Genomic DNA, 17,107 nt, shown 5'->3' on the forward strand with positions numbered 1-17,107 from the left:
TAAATTTCCGTTTCATTATTAATGGGCACTTAAAATTCTTGAAAGTACAATGGCATGAAATCCTTCGAAATTTTTCAACCTATTAAACATACATACTTTTACAAATAGAGCAACATAAATTAGGACCTAAAGTTAATAAAAACTTGGTATATTCTGTTTTTTTTTTACTTTTTGTTGTGAATTTCAGTGCGAATACGAAGAAAATTTAAAAAAAAATATAGCAATAATGATGCAAATATTGAAATGGGTAGATGAATATAACTGTAGGGAATAAAAAGCCAACAATATCGATAATAACATCGATAAAATTTTAGATTTAAAAAACGCAATCGATAACTCTAACGACACTAATGACTTCTGGATGACTTCATATGTATGTACATAGCGGTAGCGATAAATTTAACATTGACGATATCGATAAACGTAACGATAACAGTATCAATTACGCAAAGAAATAAAAGAAGAACAATATTTCGTTTTCGTCATTTAGCGCGCACACACTATTTTTTCGAATTACTTTCAATTAGACATAGCTAAAAAACTTAACAGGAAGCCACGCTAAAAATGGCTTTTCAACACACATACCTATATACATATTTATATAACTTTCATTTAACGAGTATCGTTCATAGCCCGTATAATTTGTTCCCTCTTGAACTGCAGCCAGCAAAAGTACACTCCAATTAGTTTCTTGCTGTTTTTTGCAATTTCCTACCTTACGACGTGCTCAACCAAGATTCATAACTCTTCGGCAAAAATAAACTTGCCCAAGCCAACACTTAATTATAAACTCTGGTAATATTTTGCTTGACTGTGCTTTGCTAAGCTGTCTTTGGCCTTGCTGCAGTCTAATTAGAAACTGGCAAGAATTTCTTGTCAAAAACCAACTAAAGTCAAGTTTGTGCCTCCTTTACGTTGCAGCCAAATATTTGCATTGAATTAGCAAACTTCGAAGAGTTAACAAAAAAGTGTGTTCTCTTCATAAAATTCAATCTTTTCTCGTTACAGTTGCCTTGACAAGGGCACAAACCATCCGATCTGTCAGGAGTCGATGAAAAGTCAAAAAAGTATCGCTCGACAAATGTGTGGTGCAAGGAATTTAATTTGCCTTCTTCATTCATTTGTATATCAAATAAACTTTGGAAGGGCAAGTTGCTAGGCTAACAACAAAGAATGCGAGGGAAGTGACATAGGAATAGTAAGACATTTCGCAAATTTCGGAAGCTAAGAGCAATTATTTTGATTGCGAAAAATGGGCAAGTGTTTGCATTTAAATTTTTGGTAACTACAGGCATGCATATACGTAACTATAGTTAAGTATGTAGTTATGGATATACATATGTATATATGTATATATATCATCGCCTGTTAACGGGTTTCTTTTAGTTAGAAGACAAGCGCAAGCACTCAGACACAATTTGACTCATTAAAAATGCTAACACTTTTGGTAAAAGTAAAAAATTTCAGAAAGACAAAGAACTAATAGTAAATAAAAGTTTACGCCCAAATCAGAAAATAAACCTATAGCCTTAGCCTGAAGTTCGCCGAAGAACTATGTACTGATAAATGTAGAACAGTGTCTTCATTCTCCATCCAGATGAGGAACAGCTGCGATCTAGAAATGCGTATGTATCTATTTTTGACAAAATTATAATCGCCGATTAAAATACGGCAAAGTTGTGTGTGGATCGCATGAGCGACTGAAGTGAAACTTCTTCTTCCCATTACCGTATAATAAATAAGAATAATAGATTGGCGATGTTAGTGTTTGGCCGAGCTTCTCCTCCGATTTGTCACACAAAGGGGCGGAACCTACAGTTTTACGCCGATTCCGAACGGCGATGGTATTTTTATGAGAAGCTGTTTCTCATGGCAGAAAAATTACTCGGAGGTTTGCCATTGCCTGCCAGGGGTCGACCGCTATTAGAAATTTTTTTTTTGTTTTTTATTTTTTGTTGTTGGGTTGAGCCGGGCTTGAACCCAGCCCCTGCGGCCACATTACCCGTATAGCTTATCATATTATATGAGTATTTTTATGCAAACAATGAATAATTTTCTTAATCTTTATCGGTATTTTAACCTCAGTACTAATCCTAATCTTAATCTTTATTTGAGTCCTAATAGTAATCCCAATCCATATCTTTATCTTAATCTCAATTTTATTCTTAATCTTATTATATTATTAATCTTATTATTATTATTTATTCTCTAACCTTAAGCTTAATCCCAATCCTTTTCTTAAACGTGGCCAACCACGCCGTCATCACCTCCCTTCTAGTTAAGTAATGATATTATTTAGTTATACAAGTATATTTGTATTGGAGAAACTCTTAAAAATTACGCCAGTTTTTATCACTTTTAAGTGTTCCAAGATTTACCAAGAGAATATAAATTTATTTATGTCAAATTCACTTAAGGCTGGTTTTCACTATGTCATATTTTGACGCCAAAATTTGTCGACATATTTTGACACAAGTTTATCTCTTTCATCCGTACCTTAGCTGATGATATTATTGGCCAAATAGCTGGTATAACAGCGCATGTACACGACTGAAGACCTATCCTGATCTAAATCAGTCGATATACCCATTTTTTAATCCCATCTGACTATGTGTTTTCATTTAAGTGACGACAAGTGTCATTGAATTTGACATAGTGAAAACAAGGCTTAAGTTATTACAAAAAAAAAAAACCAATGCAGCCGCTTTCATATTTTCAAAGCAACTCTCACAATCTCCCACTTCTCGGCATTTCAATCAATCAATACAGTCGACAAACGCTCAATTGACTGTGACAATTGACATTTACCAATTTTAATGTCGCGAAAATGCAATATCTGTAATTTTATTTGCAAAGAGTTTTCATTTTGCACAATTTTGTTCTAAAACTGTCAATATTGACCTTATTACAAGTATGTACATACTTAAACATACGTACATATGTATGTACGTACAAATATTTGATTATAGTATATGAAAAACTAACGTAACCAGTTTTAGAAGTTTTGATTTTATTTACAAAAATATAGTGCTAGATTTCCACTAGGCATTAAATGGCAAAAATGACAAATGACAAAGTCGGGCATTTAAAAAAAATCGTGTCATTACATTAAAAAAATGTTCATTAAATTCATTTTTACGTGGCATTATTTTAAATGGCATACATTTTTTGTCATTTCAATGCCTAGTGGAAATTCGGCATTACACTTTCTTATAAAAGTTTACAATTTTTATGAAAATGTTATTAAAATGAAAACTCAAAATTCTGCACTGATCAGTTAGTGCTCTAAATATTGGTTTATAACACTCGATTGAGTGCGTTTCGGAAAAAAAGACTGAACTAACTGACTTAAGGGCTTCTTTTTAATAACCAAAGACATTCATGTATGTATGTATGTACTTGTATTTATAAAGGGTAAAATATTACATTTCCGATTAGTTCACTACTTTCGTAAGCAGTTCTATTCAAATGCAAAGTGTACAAGGACACCCGAATTATGGCGATAAACTCAATAAAACAAGAATTCGCCAATTGTAATGAATCGGTGCGGAACGAACACAAACGAGCTATTTATTACTTCGAGTCCGAAGCTTTTTCTTTTTAAAAAATTCTCTTCTCTTCTCTTAATATACAAACCTAGGTATTTCTCGGAACACATGATTTGGTTATAGGAGTTTCTAAGCTCTTTTCTCAGAGCATTTCCTTTAACCTCCTTAAGCTAAATTAGCTTGCACTTAAACCAATTTATTGACGTTTGAATTATTTTTAAAATTTACTACGCCCTTGCTGAGTAATCCATCAACATTTGTACAAAGTAGAATCGCGAAAGAAAATGAGTTAGGACCTCTCTATATTAAAGTAACGATATGTTGGTTAAATACGAGAATGGCAGTTTAATTAATTTGTTCGAAACTAAGAACTTTATTTTTCCTGCTGGGCATTAGGCAACATAGGTCACTATGCTTCATTTTACTGTATCAAAAGTTTAAAGTAAACCCCCAATTGGCTAAGTTTCTCCACACAAATAGAACTAAGTAACTGAATTATTAATAAACTATGTTACTAGCAAAGCATTAAAAATGTAGAACGCGCTTAGCGGAGACAAAGCTCATTCGAATGCCAGTCCCTTCGTTGCATTTGCGCTTACAATTTATTTATATGCTGAAATAAAAAAAAAATAAAACTTTTGCTTGATTATCCGCCATTTATTATTCCTTTAGCTGCTAGCTGCTAGCTGCTACCCAGTAGCGGCTGAGTGTCAACTGGCAAATGCCAAATGCCAAATGCTGTCCCAGTCGCGCTTTCCCTTTCTTATTTGGTCTTACACTCCGCGGCACACTCACACATTTTGCATATGTAAATTGTGATTGAATAAAACATGAAGAACAAACAAACGCCTGCAATCGAATGGCGGCTTGTGGGAGCGGGAGGTGAAAGCGCTAAGAAAAGGACGGTACCTAAACCTGTGTTTTTTTTTGCTTTGCTTTGCGTAAACTAGCATAAAATTGCAAAATTTAAAGCACACTTACTGACGCAGTGATTCGTTATAAAAATTGCAGTTCTGAAGCAGAATGGCAGCAAAAATAAAACACCGAGCTGTGCGTTCCGCTTCGCTGTTACTTTGAAATGCATCTTTGCTTGTGCAGCTGCTATTTATTGCCTGCCGCTTTACGTTTGCTTGGCTTGTTTTTAGCTTCGACTGCTTGAAGTAAAAGTGACAACCGAAGTGACTTAAATGCAACCAAGCTGACTGACGACGACGACATTACACTTTCGGTGCGGTTCGAGGAGGTTGCATTTTCCAACCAAGAAGTTGTGCTTATTCCGACTTTTTTGTATTGACTGTAAGTTGCTAATGCGCATGTGTGTACGACGAATAACAGAATTCCTCTGGCATTTCGACTCAAAATGGCATTGCATCTTGGTGGTTGATGTGCGGAATGTTATTACTTTTGTGTGTAGTTGTGTGTGCGCGAGTGCGAATGTGAAACATTTACCTTAGATTTTGTGTGTTTTCTTTTGCAGTTTCCTCCAGCAATCGTCGTACAATGATTTTATTTTTGCGTAAATAAATGAAAGTCGTAATGACGTGAAGTGTTGTTTTGAAGCTAATGCTTTCAGATTTGTACATACATATGTACATATGTACATATTTCCAAAGAAATATGCAAGGTCTTTGTCGGAAGTTGTTTTAATTTTAGGGGCTTTTGTATACTGAGAATAGTTTCCATGAGAGTTGATAGATTTGTTTTGGTCGTAGAAATGGATGTTAAAGCTCAGAATACAGCTCTTAAGAAAAAAGGAGTGAAAAAGAAATTTTCTTCTATTAAAATGTCTTAAATCGTTTATGTATTTCTACAAGAAAATTTACAGAAATGGAAAAGTTATATTCAACAATTTTTATTGAGCTTGCCATAAAATAACAAAAACAAAGAAATGTATAAAATTTTTTCAAGCAACAGAAGTAATGAAAAATTTGTGATTTTTGTTAAGAGCTGCATTCTAAGCTGAATGAGATAAATGAAAAAGATGTACAACCCGTATAATAATTACAATCGCACCACATATTGACAAGTTTTAACAATTCATCTTTTTGTCATTTAATTTTAATATCTTTTTTTTTATAAAACTATAGCTTTTTTTTTTGACAAAGATCGAATAAATCCAAGTTTCAAACTTTGTGCAATATTAAAAAAATAATAATAACAAACTTTCGTATAAATTTCAAGCTTTTTAATTCGAGTTCTTAGAAAGTCTTTGTCTATGCAATTTTGTAGCCCGTTCAATTTTAGTAATTTTAGTATGTATACAGTTGATTTTTGACAATTTTTTCATGGACAGTGCCAGTAATTTTCTTCGATTATTTTTTTTTATGAAAAAAATGAGCAACACCTTCAACAAAAAAAAAAATCCAAAAATCAACGATAAGCTAAAAAAACTATAAATTCTGAAAGCATTTTTAACGGGATTTTCTGTAATTATGTTTTTTGAATTTTAATTTAGATTTTTTGTTTTAGAACAAATTTGAGTTTTTATCCCAACGCGTCATTGTCATGGCTCTCAATTCTTAGGCAATGCTAAAGAATATGTATTGCTTTCCCTTTGCAGAAGAGAGATAATGGCCGCTTCGGCTAGCTCGTTTCCTCTTTCACCCATCACCTTCAACTCCTTTGTGTCTGGGTCTTAATGTATGAGAGCGGTTTTGACCATAGCTAACATACCTATTATCTTCTTGTAATCTACAACGGTCTTCGTGTTGAAACGAAACACATAGGTTGCGCGTCAGGAGAAAAACGCCGAAACATTCGTATTACGCGGCGCAATAAAATCCGAACTAATTCAAAAAAAGTTATTAGTTTCTATAACTACGAAAATAAAAAATTGGTCAATTTGTAATTTTTTTTATCTTCGTGAACCAGAAAAACGCTGGACCTTCAAAAAAATTTTCGTACACTTCGGAGATTCTGACTCATTGTTTTTTTTTTTTCAGTTCAAAATTGTGATATCGAGGGCTTATATTCAATACTCTCTATGTATCTGCAATTTTCACAAAAACTACTTGATGTTGTTAGAATCCATCTGGCATTTGACTGGCATCACTGGTGTTAATTTCAACTTTGCAATTCAATAGAGCTTACTTTAAGTTGAATAAAGCAACTCAAAATGCCTCAAATTAAAAATGGTGCGCAAAATATTTTTGACTTAGCTGCAGTATTTTTTCATCGACGACAGGATCATTGCGCCTGAGTCTTCTCATCGCCGCATTAATACACTCGGGTTTTTTTTATAGCCATTTTTGTTTGTTATGCTTACATTGAATTAATGAAACATTATTACAAAAATGATATCGAAATAGATATTCATTAAGCCCCTTAATTACCAGAAATGGGTGCATATAAAATGTTATTTAATTCTTAATGAATACAGGGAAGGGAGCTTTAACTTAATTTACTTATGTGTGAGTGTATGTGTATGCAAATACATGTATTTCGGCATGTTTGTATGTAGTTGAGCGCATAAAGAAACCATAAACATATATTTTTACTTTATTGTCACCACATAAATCGCCGACCGCATATGCAACAAATGACAGCCACCCAGCCAAGACCGTTAAGCCTTGAAATAGTATCTACTTATTTACATTTTCCTCGTGTGCATACATAGACACATGCACACATATCACATATACATATGTGTGTATGCATTTGTGTTATGCCTGCGCGTTGAAGTGAAATATTACCTTCGCTCTTTGGCCTTCCACCTTTAACCTTTGCCCCTGTTGCTCTTTATTCCTTTTTTTAAAGCGTATCCTAATTTTTGAGTTGCTCATTATGTCGCTACAGGCATAAAAACTGCGCAGCGACAATTGATGCCTACTTCCATGCATACTCGTACATAATATGTTATACATGCATGTGCATTAGGGTGGTCCAAAATTAGTAAAATCGGAATTTTAATGCACTCAACCCGTATAATACCTATTTTTTTTTGTACGCAAAAATTATTTGGAGGTCGCTGGGAATAAATTAAGTTTTCGTATTCGAATTCTTGTAAATCATTATTTTTTGATCGGAATTCTCTGGTTCCCTTCAGGAGACTTCCAATAATAATATCCAATTGTTTATTTAATCATTTATTAACACTAAAGAATTGGGAATCTTCTGAACAGAAACAGAGTTTTCCGATCAAAAATATGGATTTTCTAGAATTCTATACCATTTCTACGAAATATGGTTTTTGAGCGACCTCTAAACAGTTTTTTTATTTCAAAACAAAATTTTTTTTCTATATAAAAATTCCGACTTTAGTTTTTCACATTCATTTTTGGACCACCCTAATGCGCATACATGGGGATGTGACACATGCGAGCGCAACATCGATTTTTTTTAAACATTAGTCAGAATAAGACTCTGGGTTTCGGGTTAAAATATACAACATTCAGCCAGGGCAGGGCGCGTTTATACCCGGAAACAGCAAAAAAGCAACGATGAGAACAAAGATCAGTGGAGTGAAAAAAGACAGCGAGTTTATATAAGCGTGGTAAAAATGCAAGGTCATGAAAATATGTGCGTGTTTGAGCGCGTTAATGTTGCGTATTGTTTAACTTAGCGTAAAAAAGTTTCGAATAAGCAACCAAATTTCGTGTTGTCGCCTTTAACATTCAAAGGCGCACACCATGCACTTACACGCACTTGTCATCATCATCACGCAGGTAAGGATTTAACCCACTCTCGTAAATACAAACATACATACATGCATGTATATTTGTATGCACTTATCCAGCAAAAAACACGATTACCACGGAAATGAAAATGGAATCGAAGTACCCTTTCACTTGAAGAAGGCGATACTTTAACATGGGCATGTCATTTAAAAAAAATTCACAGAAATCAACGGAATTTTTTACAAACTTGAAACCTGCACTTCGTTATACTAGAATTAAATCAGCTAGAAAACTGCATACCAAAAGTTGTTCTAAAGATTCTAATTAAAAAGTTTGAAATTTTTGTCAAAATTTCCAGAATTTTTATAATTTTTGTACAAAGATTAAAATGTGAATTTATTTGGTGTTTGTTGTATAACCAGCTATACTTTCATACAAAAATATCAAAAATCAAATAACTAAAAGACAAATAGCCAAAACCGACCAAAGTAGTTATCGCACTCCTATTATTTTGTGGACCACTGTATATGTATACATATTACATACATACCTGTGGTATATTGTTGCTGTTTACAGCCGACATAGTTTGCTTACTTTTCGCATTCTTACGTTCTTTTTAACTTTTTAATTAAACTTGATTATAACTTGAAGGTGCCTGTGTGTCAAACTTTTTTGCATATATACATACATGCATACTTTTGAGCTATTTGAGTAATGCCCCAGGCATTTCATTGCACTTACATATATGTAAGTATACTTAAGTAAGTAAGTATACTTACTTGAAAAGTTCAGCTCCAATGGTTTATGCAATTTATTATCTACGTTGGATCGAGGCTTACAAATTTTCGCATTTTCATCAGCTTTGCGCTTTTTGGTGTTATTGCTTTACTTTCATTTAATTTTCTGCTGTGAATTAAAAAAGTTACTTGTTTCGAAATTGCTATTCTGCTAGTTTTTTTTATAAAGTCTGACAAAAACCATGTAAAGCCATATTTCAAATTTTGTACAAAAATTTGGAAACTTTGGCAAAGTTGAAACAAAATTTCAAACTTTTTAATCAGAATTTTTAGAAAAATTTTGGTATTTGCAATTTCATGTTGCAACTCTTCCGATTTCTGAAAAAACTAAGAAATTCAGACCGTTTTGTGCTTTCAATTCAAATTAATATAGTTTGGCAAAATTTTTCAAAAACTCTAGTTTTTCCCCTAAGTTTGGCCAAATTTCCCACAGTGCAGTGTAATATAAAAATACCAATTTTATCCCTATAAATTTTGGATCATTATCAATTAAATTTCTTCATGGTTCCACAACAAAATTTCTTATGTTCAAGATACAGTGACTCATTCAATCATTCATATAAATAATAATTATTTTAATATTTACAAAATTTATCAATTTGCAATTTTTTTGTGATTTTTTTTTTATAAAAGTAATATTAATTTTATGACCTGTAACCTCTTCAAATTTGGGTTAACATATGTATGCATGCATGTGAACAAAATCTTTATATGGACGAAAATACGCAACACCCTCGACAAAAAAAAAAATTTCAAAAATTTAGGATAAGTTTTGCTGTTATTAAATTTATTTGATATAACTGATTTTTTGTATATTATTATAACTCGATTTTTTTCCGATTTATATTGTGTATGACCGGAATTTCAGTTTTTTGAGCAGTGTGGCTAAGGAGTTCATAAATATTTATTCAAAATTGATATATACAATCGCACTTTAGAAAAAAGGGGTATTGCAAGAAATTTTAGGAAAATGGGGTGGCACCGCCCACTTATATGATATATGCGTATCTCAAAAACTACTTGACCGATCTCGACCAAATTTAGTAAACACATTGTGCTCTGAATGACCTTTAATAAATCTATAAAAATATGCAATAATGTTTCTCATAAAAACGAATAAAATTAGGGGGTAGGGTCTTGAAATTTCCAAGAAAAAAAGGCATTTTAGAAGGGCACCCTAATGTACATCCAATTTACATTTCTGTGTATACTTCTCCATTTATTTGTTTTTAACTAGTCTCCTTTAACTGCCTGTTTGAATTATTTAATCGCTTAGAGCTGACATTTATTGTCAATAGAACAGTCAGCATAATTCAATTGCTGCGAAATTTCTATTATTGTTGCAATTAGCCCACAAGCGGCACACTTGTTGTTTCACGCTCTGATTTGTTTTTCGCTCGCACTCTCTACTCGCCTCTAATTAATTTCACATGAAACGCCTGTTGCTATTAACTACGTACATAATTTGCTTATTGGAGGGCACTTATCGCCCGCAAACAATATCAATAGCTGCGAGAGCAACAAATACATATACATAATAAGATTTTATGATTACCAGGTGATGACAATTTAATGACTTCATCGGTTGAAAACAATCAGCTTGGCCGCAGACGGAAACTGGCTAAAATTTTGTGTAGTTCGCGGTTGTACAAATACAAAGTAAACAATAGAAACAAAAAGCAACAACAACAAACATAATTTCATTTCGTTAAAGGTAAAAATAAATACCACGAGGCTTATATGTAAGTTTGTATATAGTTAGTAAACAAGCTACGACGAGTATAATAACAGTTTGTTTCAGTGTGTATGTATGGGTGTATGTGCGCTGGCATTATTCTTCAGTGTGCGATTGTTGGCTCTCCTACCCCTTTGGAGGACCAGGTATGCTGACCTGGTTGGTTACAAGGTAGCGTGGTGGTCCTGTACTAGTATTTAATCTAGTCCCACATTTTGCAGGAATCCTCTTCACATGCACACACACACACCACTGCACCACTTCAGAACCACTCGCCCAAAGCGCGCAGCGTAATCTCTTGCACCTGTGCATGCGGCGGCGTGGAAAGCGCATAGATGACCGCATTGGCAATATCGTCGGCCTGCAGAATCACATCACCCAACTGCGCCTTGGACTCGTCTGACACGAATTCAGTGGAGACCCAGCCGGGACTGATGTTCTGTGCAAAATTCCAAAAGCAAAAAAAAAAAAAACTTATATACATATGTATATAATCTACAGTTTGCAATATTCGACTGCTGCTCACGGCACACTCACTCACCGTTGTCTTGACTTTTGCTTTTAGCGTTATCAACTCTTGTCGACAAATCTCATTAATCGCGCTCAAAGCAAACTTTGTTGGTGTATAAATATTTAAGCTGGGCTCTTCCATGCCTGGATTGTAGCCCGGCAAGCCGGCTATGCTATTAATGAATATCAAATGTCCCGGATAGGCGCGCTTTCGCATGCTTTTGAAAGCATTTTGCAGGCAATAGACTGACCCCAATAAATTCGTATTTACAACATCGAGTACATCACTAATAGGCATATCCACCAGATTGCCTTCGCGTAGAATGCCCGCATTGTTGATGAGTATGTCAGTGCCGCCCAGTTCCTGCTCGATCCAATCAAATGCGGCATTCACCTGCTTTGCCTGTGCTACGTCGCACTGCTTGAAGTGGAAGAGTTGCTGCTGGTTGTTGGGTAGGGCACGCTTGAGCTCCTCCAAGCGCTGGGAGCGGCGCGCGATGCCCACTACCTTTATGCCCTGGGCCAGAATTAACTTGGCACAGGCGGCACCAATGCCCGAGCTCGCACCGGTTACCACAGCCACGCGATTTCGCCAACGATTCATGTTTTGAAAATTAAGTTTTTTTTCAAATTCAATTAAAAACGATGCCAGGAGCTATCAGTGGCGAGCGGTTGCGACACGGCACCACGGCTTACTAAGCGCTGAGTAGAAGCAGAGACTGATCGCATAGCGGCCAGATTTGCACTGCATATTTGTAAAATTTGCGAAGAGCAGAGCATTTGGCAGGAACAGATAAGACAACTTGGGTTTTGTTGCTGCATTGACAGATATTAGTGTGTTAGAGGTTGTTTATGATGGATGTATGGATGTACATTAGGGTGGCCCAAAACTGGATGTGAAAAAGTACGGTCGGAATTTTTATGCTCTCTATACCAAAAAAATATGCCCCTATTTTTTTTTTTTTTTGAAAAAAAAACAAGTTTTCGTAGAAATGGTATAGAATTCTTGCAAATCAATATTTTCGATCAGAAAATTCTGGTTATCTTCAGGAGACTTCTAGTGCATAGAGACATACGGTGGCGAAAATATAAATAGGGAAGCGACATTTTAATAAGTTTTGGCTATTTTCCTTTTGTTTTTTTTTTTTGTAATATGTATTATGTTTTCACGCAAGTACAGATAGTTATCACAAAAAGAAAATACACCGAATTTTAAACTTTGCACAAAAATTAGGACAATTCGATGAATTTTAACATAATTGCATGAAATTTTCAAACTTTTTTATAAGAATGTTTAGAAAAAATTTTGGTATTTTTGGCGGTGTAACACATTTTTTCCAAATAAAGTATGTGTGTTCGACAACTCTTCAACAAAAAAAAAAGTGCCAAAACTCCAGTGTAGGTCCTAATTTAATTGAATTGAATACTCAAAATATTTCTAAGCAATTTTATTTAAAAGCTCGAATATTTGTTTTTGTCAAAATTATGAAATTCAGGCTTGCTTGGTTTTTATTATATAACATACTTTAATAGAAAAATAATAAACATTCAATTTAAAAAATTGCAGCACACGTAATGAATGTTTACTTTTACTACATTGGACCCATTTACATTGAAAACAGAAAAGCTTAAAAAAATAAAAATTTTCGTCGAAAAACAAAAAACAAAAAATTTACTAAGGGGACACCCGGGTTTGAACCGGGGACCTCTCGATCTGCAGTCGAATGCTCTACCACTGAGCTATATCCCCACATATCTACCGTTGCGTCAAAGGGATACTAAAGCGAACGTACAAATGTTTAGTTGTTTGTGTTCAGTATTTGCAACGCTGTACAAACTGAATACAGGAGTTTTTTTTTACAAGCTTTTTTTAATTTTTATTTTATACAAAGAGAGCAAGAGAGAATTCTGCTAAAAATAGAATAGCTATAGCAAATAAAAAGTGGAAGTTTGTTCAATTCAACAAGTAGCTAAATAAATGGTAATTTCTTTACATTTTGGTGTTTATTATTCACAGTGATGTACGAGTGTCTGGTAGCAGCTGTTGTATTGTACATTGGACAGCGGAACAGCACATGGGGATGTAGCTCAGATGGTAGAGCGCTCGCTTAGCATGTGAGAGGTACGGGGATCGATGCCCCGCATCTCCAGTTCGAAATTTTTTATAATTTTTATTTTTTTAAATTAAATTTTCAAGATTTCGATGGAAATTTTAAATTAAGCTAAGTAGCTTGGATGAAGGTTTCTGCTCACGTTGTTTTGGCTCAAGTTTCGATTAAAAATCTTAGTTGTCTTATACGGCAGTGCTTCATCCCCAACCCATAAAAACCTTAACATATTTGACTTGCCTATGGCGAAGGATTTTCAAAAGAAAAGTTGTTGAATATTTTTTACAAAGTTTTAAACTTGACTTCATATTAAAAATATCAAATTACATATTTCCCTAGTCACATACTTATGTATATACATATGTATGTATGTATTACCCAAATGTGCACCCAAATGTACATACATACATACGTACTCAATAAGGAAAATATGTATTCCTCTAATTTCTGATACAGTGGCAACGTTACTGGCGTGTTTGGTTTTGTACTTTTGAGGTGAATATGGTGAAATTCAGATAAGCTATAATGCGCATGTATACATTTCATGTAGTGAAATGTACAGCCCCATTGCATGCGGCTCAATGGTCTAGGGGTATGATTCTCGCTTTGGGTGCGAGAGGTCCCGGGTTCAAATCCCGGTTGAGCCCGGAAGTTTTTTTTAATTCCTATATTTATTTTTTTATTCAAAATCATAAATTGCCAATTAATTTTTACGCACTATGTTAACGGTCAAGTGCATATTACATATTTGCAAACAGAAAGAGTTCATTAATTCCAATAGGTACAATACATACATACAGGGTACTGCGGTTTTTTCCAAAATTACTGCATTTATACTATTTTGCTGCCTAAATTTTCGCGGGAACATGTTTTAAAAATGCACATATGTATATACTATTATGTAAAAATATAGGGATATGAATATACATTACAAACATTGCATCAAATTAAAAAAAAAAATCCACAACAACAAACTTTGTATTCATAATTTTTAGAAAAATTCCAAGCATGCAGTCTTGTAGCTTATTAAGGTGCAAGTTTCAATGGGTTAAGCATTGGCGTTGATTTTTGGTTATTTTATTCTTCATATTTTTTTATGTACGCTCATATTTTTAGATTTTATTTGCCGACTGTGTTATTATTTTCTTCCATACTGTTTTTTTACCGAAAAAAGATACGAGCGTTAGTTATATACATTACGTTACAAGGGTATGTATGTACTTGTGTACATTCCCACCTAGCATTTGGAAGATTACTTTTATAAAAATCGCCTTGTTGTTGTCGATCACCTTTGATGATTAAAAACTGATTACTCGCCTTCGCGATTAAAAAAAGGTTCGAAAATGACTCACCGTTACGCTTGAAAAGTGATTTGTTGAAAATATAGAAAGAAAATGTAGGGCAATTACAAATTGATCACGCTGTGGATTGATTTACAAAAAAGCATTTTCGACGGGCACCCTAATAGGTATGTATACATGTTATTTGTATTCAAACATATTTCGAACTACATATGTAGTATGTATGCACACTAAATTTGGGAAGCATATAGACAACCATTTTCTGGATTGTACAAATTTTACATAAATACATACATATTAAGACAATTAATATTAAAAAAGTAAAAATTAGAAGTTATCAAAAATGTTACTAAGGGGACACCCGGGTTTGAACCGGGGACCTCTCGATCTGCAGTCGAATGCTCTACCACTGAGCTATATCCCCAGTTGGCGTTCGCGCGGCAAATTACTCACAAAGTAAATTCTACTGGGGAGATAAATAGTATGTATGTATATTGACTACCCTCGCACGCTACACATGAGTGGAACGTTATATTAAATTTATAGAAAGTTCTAACACAATTTCTGGACCTGGTACAATTTTACATGGTATAAAAAATAGACAATTTACTGTGATAATACGGAATTTATATACATATGTAACATACAATGGGTCAAACATGTGACCAAAAAAGTATTGTCGCAGTTTCAAACTTTATAAATAATTTAGGAAAATTCAAAAAATTGTCATCAAAATTTCATCTTTTAAATTGCACTTGTTTTATAAAAATACGAAAAAGCCATCACCACAAAAAAATTAACTCGAGAAACATTATGAATATTTAAAAAACAGTCAGCACGTGGTCATTCGTTTGAGTCCCTGTATGTACATATGTATCGTCGCCTGGACATACAATTGATGTATGTTACTTTCTGCAGGTTTTGGGAAATCGCGATTGAAGTTTGGAATGCAATTTATCAAGAGCGCGATAATAGATTTTCTCCAAAGTCTCGAAGAATATTACTAGTTCGCGAATTTCTAAAATTATTTTATTTTTATTGTTAATTAATTTTAAGTTTATGAAGGACTTTCGTTAGTGAAATGGCGCTTAATGACACTCTTATCTGTTTTTTTTTTTATGTATGTACAAGAAATCTAAATTACCCACAAATCCCCACAAAAAATTTAAAATTTCACGCAAATCGCCCACAAGCAAAATGAATATTTTTAAGTTTAATTTCCCTCTTTTAAAATATATAGTATATGCAAGCTACTACAATTCCCTGCATGTTTTGCTTATTAAGTGTTAAATAAAATAATAAATAAATAAAAATCTTTAGATGATGTCAGTTGTTTGAACTCTGATTCTATACATGTATTTAGTCTTTAAAATTTAATCTTTAGTTCTTCAATTTCCATTGTTGTTATTAGGATATAAAATATAAGAAACATATTAAATATTTTATTCACGAGTAGCTTTGAATTCGATTACTGCCTGGATGCTACTTGGAAGCTTTGTCAGTTCCTTCTTTAAAAGCCTCATTTCGTACCATTACACAAACTAACAAGGGCCATTTCTTACCTGAGATCTTTTATTTTTTAACAACTTGTCCACTGCTGCTTTGCTCCCATGCGACGTGAATATTTTATTTTCTAGTTCAACTTCTGACTGTAATTGTTTGCTAGGCTTACGGGGTTGTTTTTCTGTCCATTGCTGTACGTTGTATAAATGTATGTACATACATACGTACATACATTAGCAGTGTTAATAGAAAACCAAGCAATGCATTAATTAATATATGCTCAATCTGTTTTGTTTTTTTAATGTATGAAATAAAATATATAATATAGAATTAAAAAAAAAAAGTAAAACAGAAAAAAAAAGTAACCAAGGGGACACCCGGGTTTGAACCGGGGACCTCTCGATCTGCAGTCGAATGCTCTACCACTGAGCTATATCCCCACGTTGTCGTCGTTGTGCCAAATTAGTAGTTGAGCGTGCGTTGCTTGGGTGTGGTGAATGGTTTGTTGTTGTTTACTTGCTATGGTGAATATGTTGACTTTGCTTTGCTTTTGCTGTGTTTGCCTGATTTTGCTTTTGGTGAAAATATTTACACAACAACTGGTGGAAATGACAATGCCGACGTATGCATCTCTTCACCATGAATTAGACATGAGCGCTAATTATCAATTATGTGCCTACACAGTTGAGTATTTTTCTACGATTCTCTAATTATTTCGGTAAGCTGATAAATTACTGCAATAAATAATTATAAATGCTATATTTAAATAACTAAATACATACATACGTAGTTACATACAGTGACTCAAACAAGTGACCACGCGTCGATTTTTTTTTTTTTTGACAAAAACTCTTAATTGGCAAAATGTATATGTATTTGAATCTTCAAAAAAAGCGATTGAAAACCAGCCTTTAGAACGTGTGCGTAACTCAGGAACATTTTTGGCAAAGAAAGAAAGTCGCACCAATTTTAAATTTTTTTTATTACAA

General features: G+C 33.7%; 1 protein-coding gene and 5 non-coding genes across 6 annotated transcripts; 2 read left to right on the forward strand and 4 right to left on the reverse strand.

Annotated features, from left to right (window-relative positions):
* Positions 1–10,183: 10,183 nt before the first annotated feature.
* Positions 10,184–11,905, reverse strand: LOC108376360 (farnesol dehydrogenase-like). The gene is made up of 2 exons (XM_017632566.1): positions 11,238–11,905; positions 10,184–11,135 (listed from the first exon to the last, which is right to left on the reverse strand). The coding sequence occupies exons 1-2, from the start codon at positions 11,808–11,810 to the stop codon at positions 10,959–10,961; spliced, it is 750 nt and encodes a 249-aa protein (XP_017488055.1). The 5' UTR covers positions 11,811–11,905; the 3' UTR covers positions 10,184–10,958.
* A 979-nt stretch (positions 11,906–12,884) lies between these two features.
* On the reverse strand, positions 12,885–12,956 carry TRNAC-GCA (transfer RNA cysteine (anticodon GCA)). The gene has a single exon. It is a non-coding gene; the product is annotated as a tRNA-Cys (tRNA).
* Positions 12,957–13,283: 327 nt separating this feature from the next.
* On the forward strand, positions 13,284–13,356 carry TRNAA-AGC (transfer RNA alanine (anticodon AGC)). The gene has a single exon. It is a non-coding gene; the product is annotated as a tRNA-Ala (tRNA).
* A 533-nt stretch (positions 13,357–13,889) lies between these two features.
* Positions 13,890–13,961, forward strand: TRNAP-UGG (transfer RNA proline (anticodon UGG)). Its single transcript has one exon. It is a non-coding gene; the product is annotated as a tRNA-Pro (tRNA).
* A 1,006-nt stretch (positions 13,962–14,967) lies between these two features.
* TRNAC-GCA (transfer RNA cysteine (anticodon GCA)) lies at positions 14,968–15,039 on the reverse strand. The gene has a single exon. It is a non-coding gene; the product is annotated as a tRNA-Cys (tRNA).
* Positions 15,040–16,486: 1,447 nt separating this feature from the next.
* TRNAC-GCA (transfer RNA cysteine (anticodon GCA)) lies at positions 16,487–16,558 on the reverse strand. The gene has a single exon. It is a non-coding gene; the product is annotated as a tRNA-Cys (tRNA).
* Between the last annotated feature and the right edge of the window lie 549 nt (positions 16,559–17,107).

This window comes from Rhagoletis zephyria, unplaced genomic scaffold, assembly GCF_001687245.7.
Source record: "Rhagoletis zephyria isolate East Lansing unplaced genomic scaffold, Rhagoletis_zephyria_1.1 Rzeph_scaffold_10304, whole genome shotgun sequence".
Taxonomy (NCBI): Eukaryota; Metazoa; Arthropoda; class Insecta; order Diptera; family Tephritidae; genus Rhagoletis; species Rhagoletis zephyria.

Coding starts and splice junctions, on each gene's coding strand:
- LOC108376360 (XM_017632566.1), bottom strand. CDS start 11,810: ATGAATCGTTGGCGAAATCGCGTGGCTGTGGTAACCGGTGCGAGCTCG. Junction 11,136..11,237: donor AAGCAAAAGTCAAGACAACG/GTGAGTGAGTGT, acceptor AATTTTGCACAG/AACATCAGTCCCGGCTGGGT.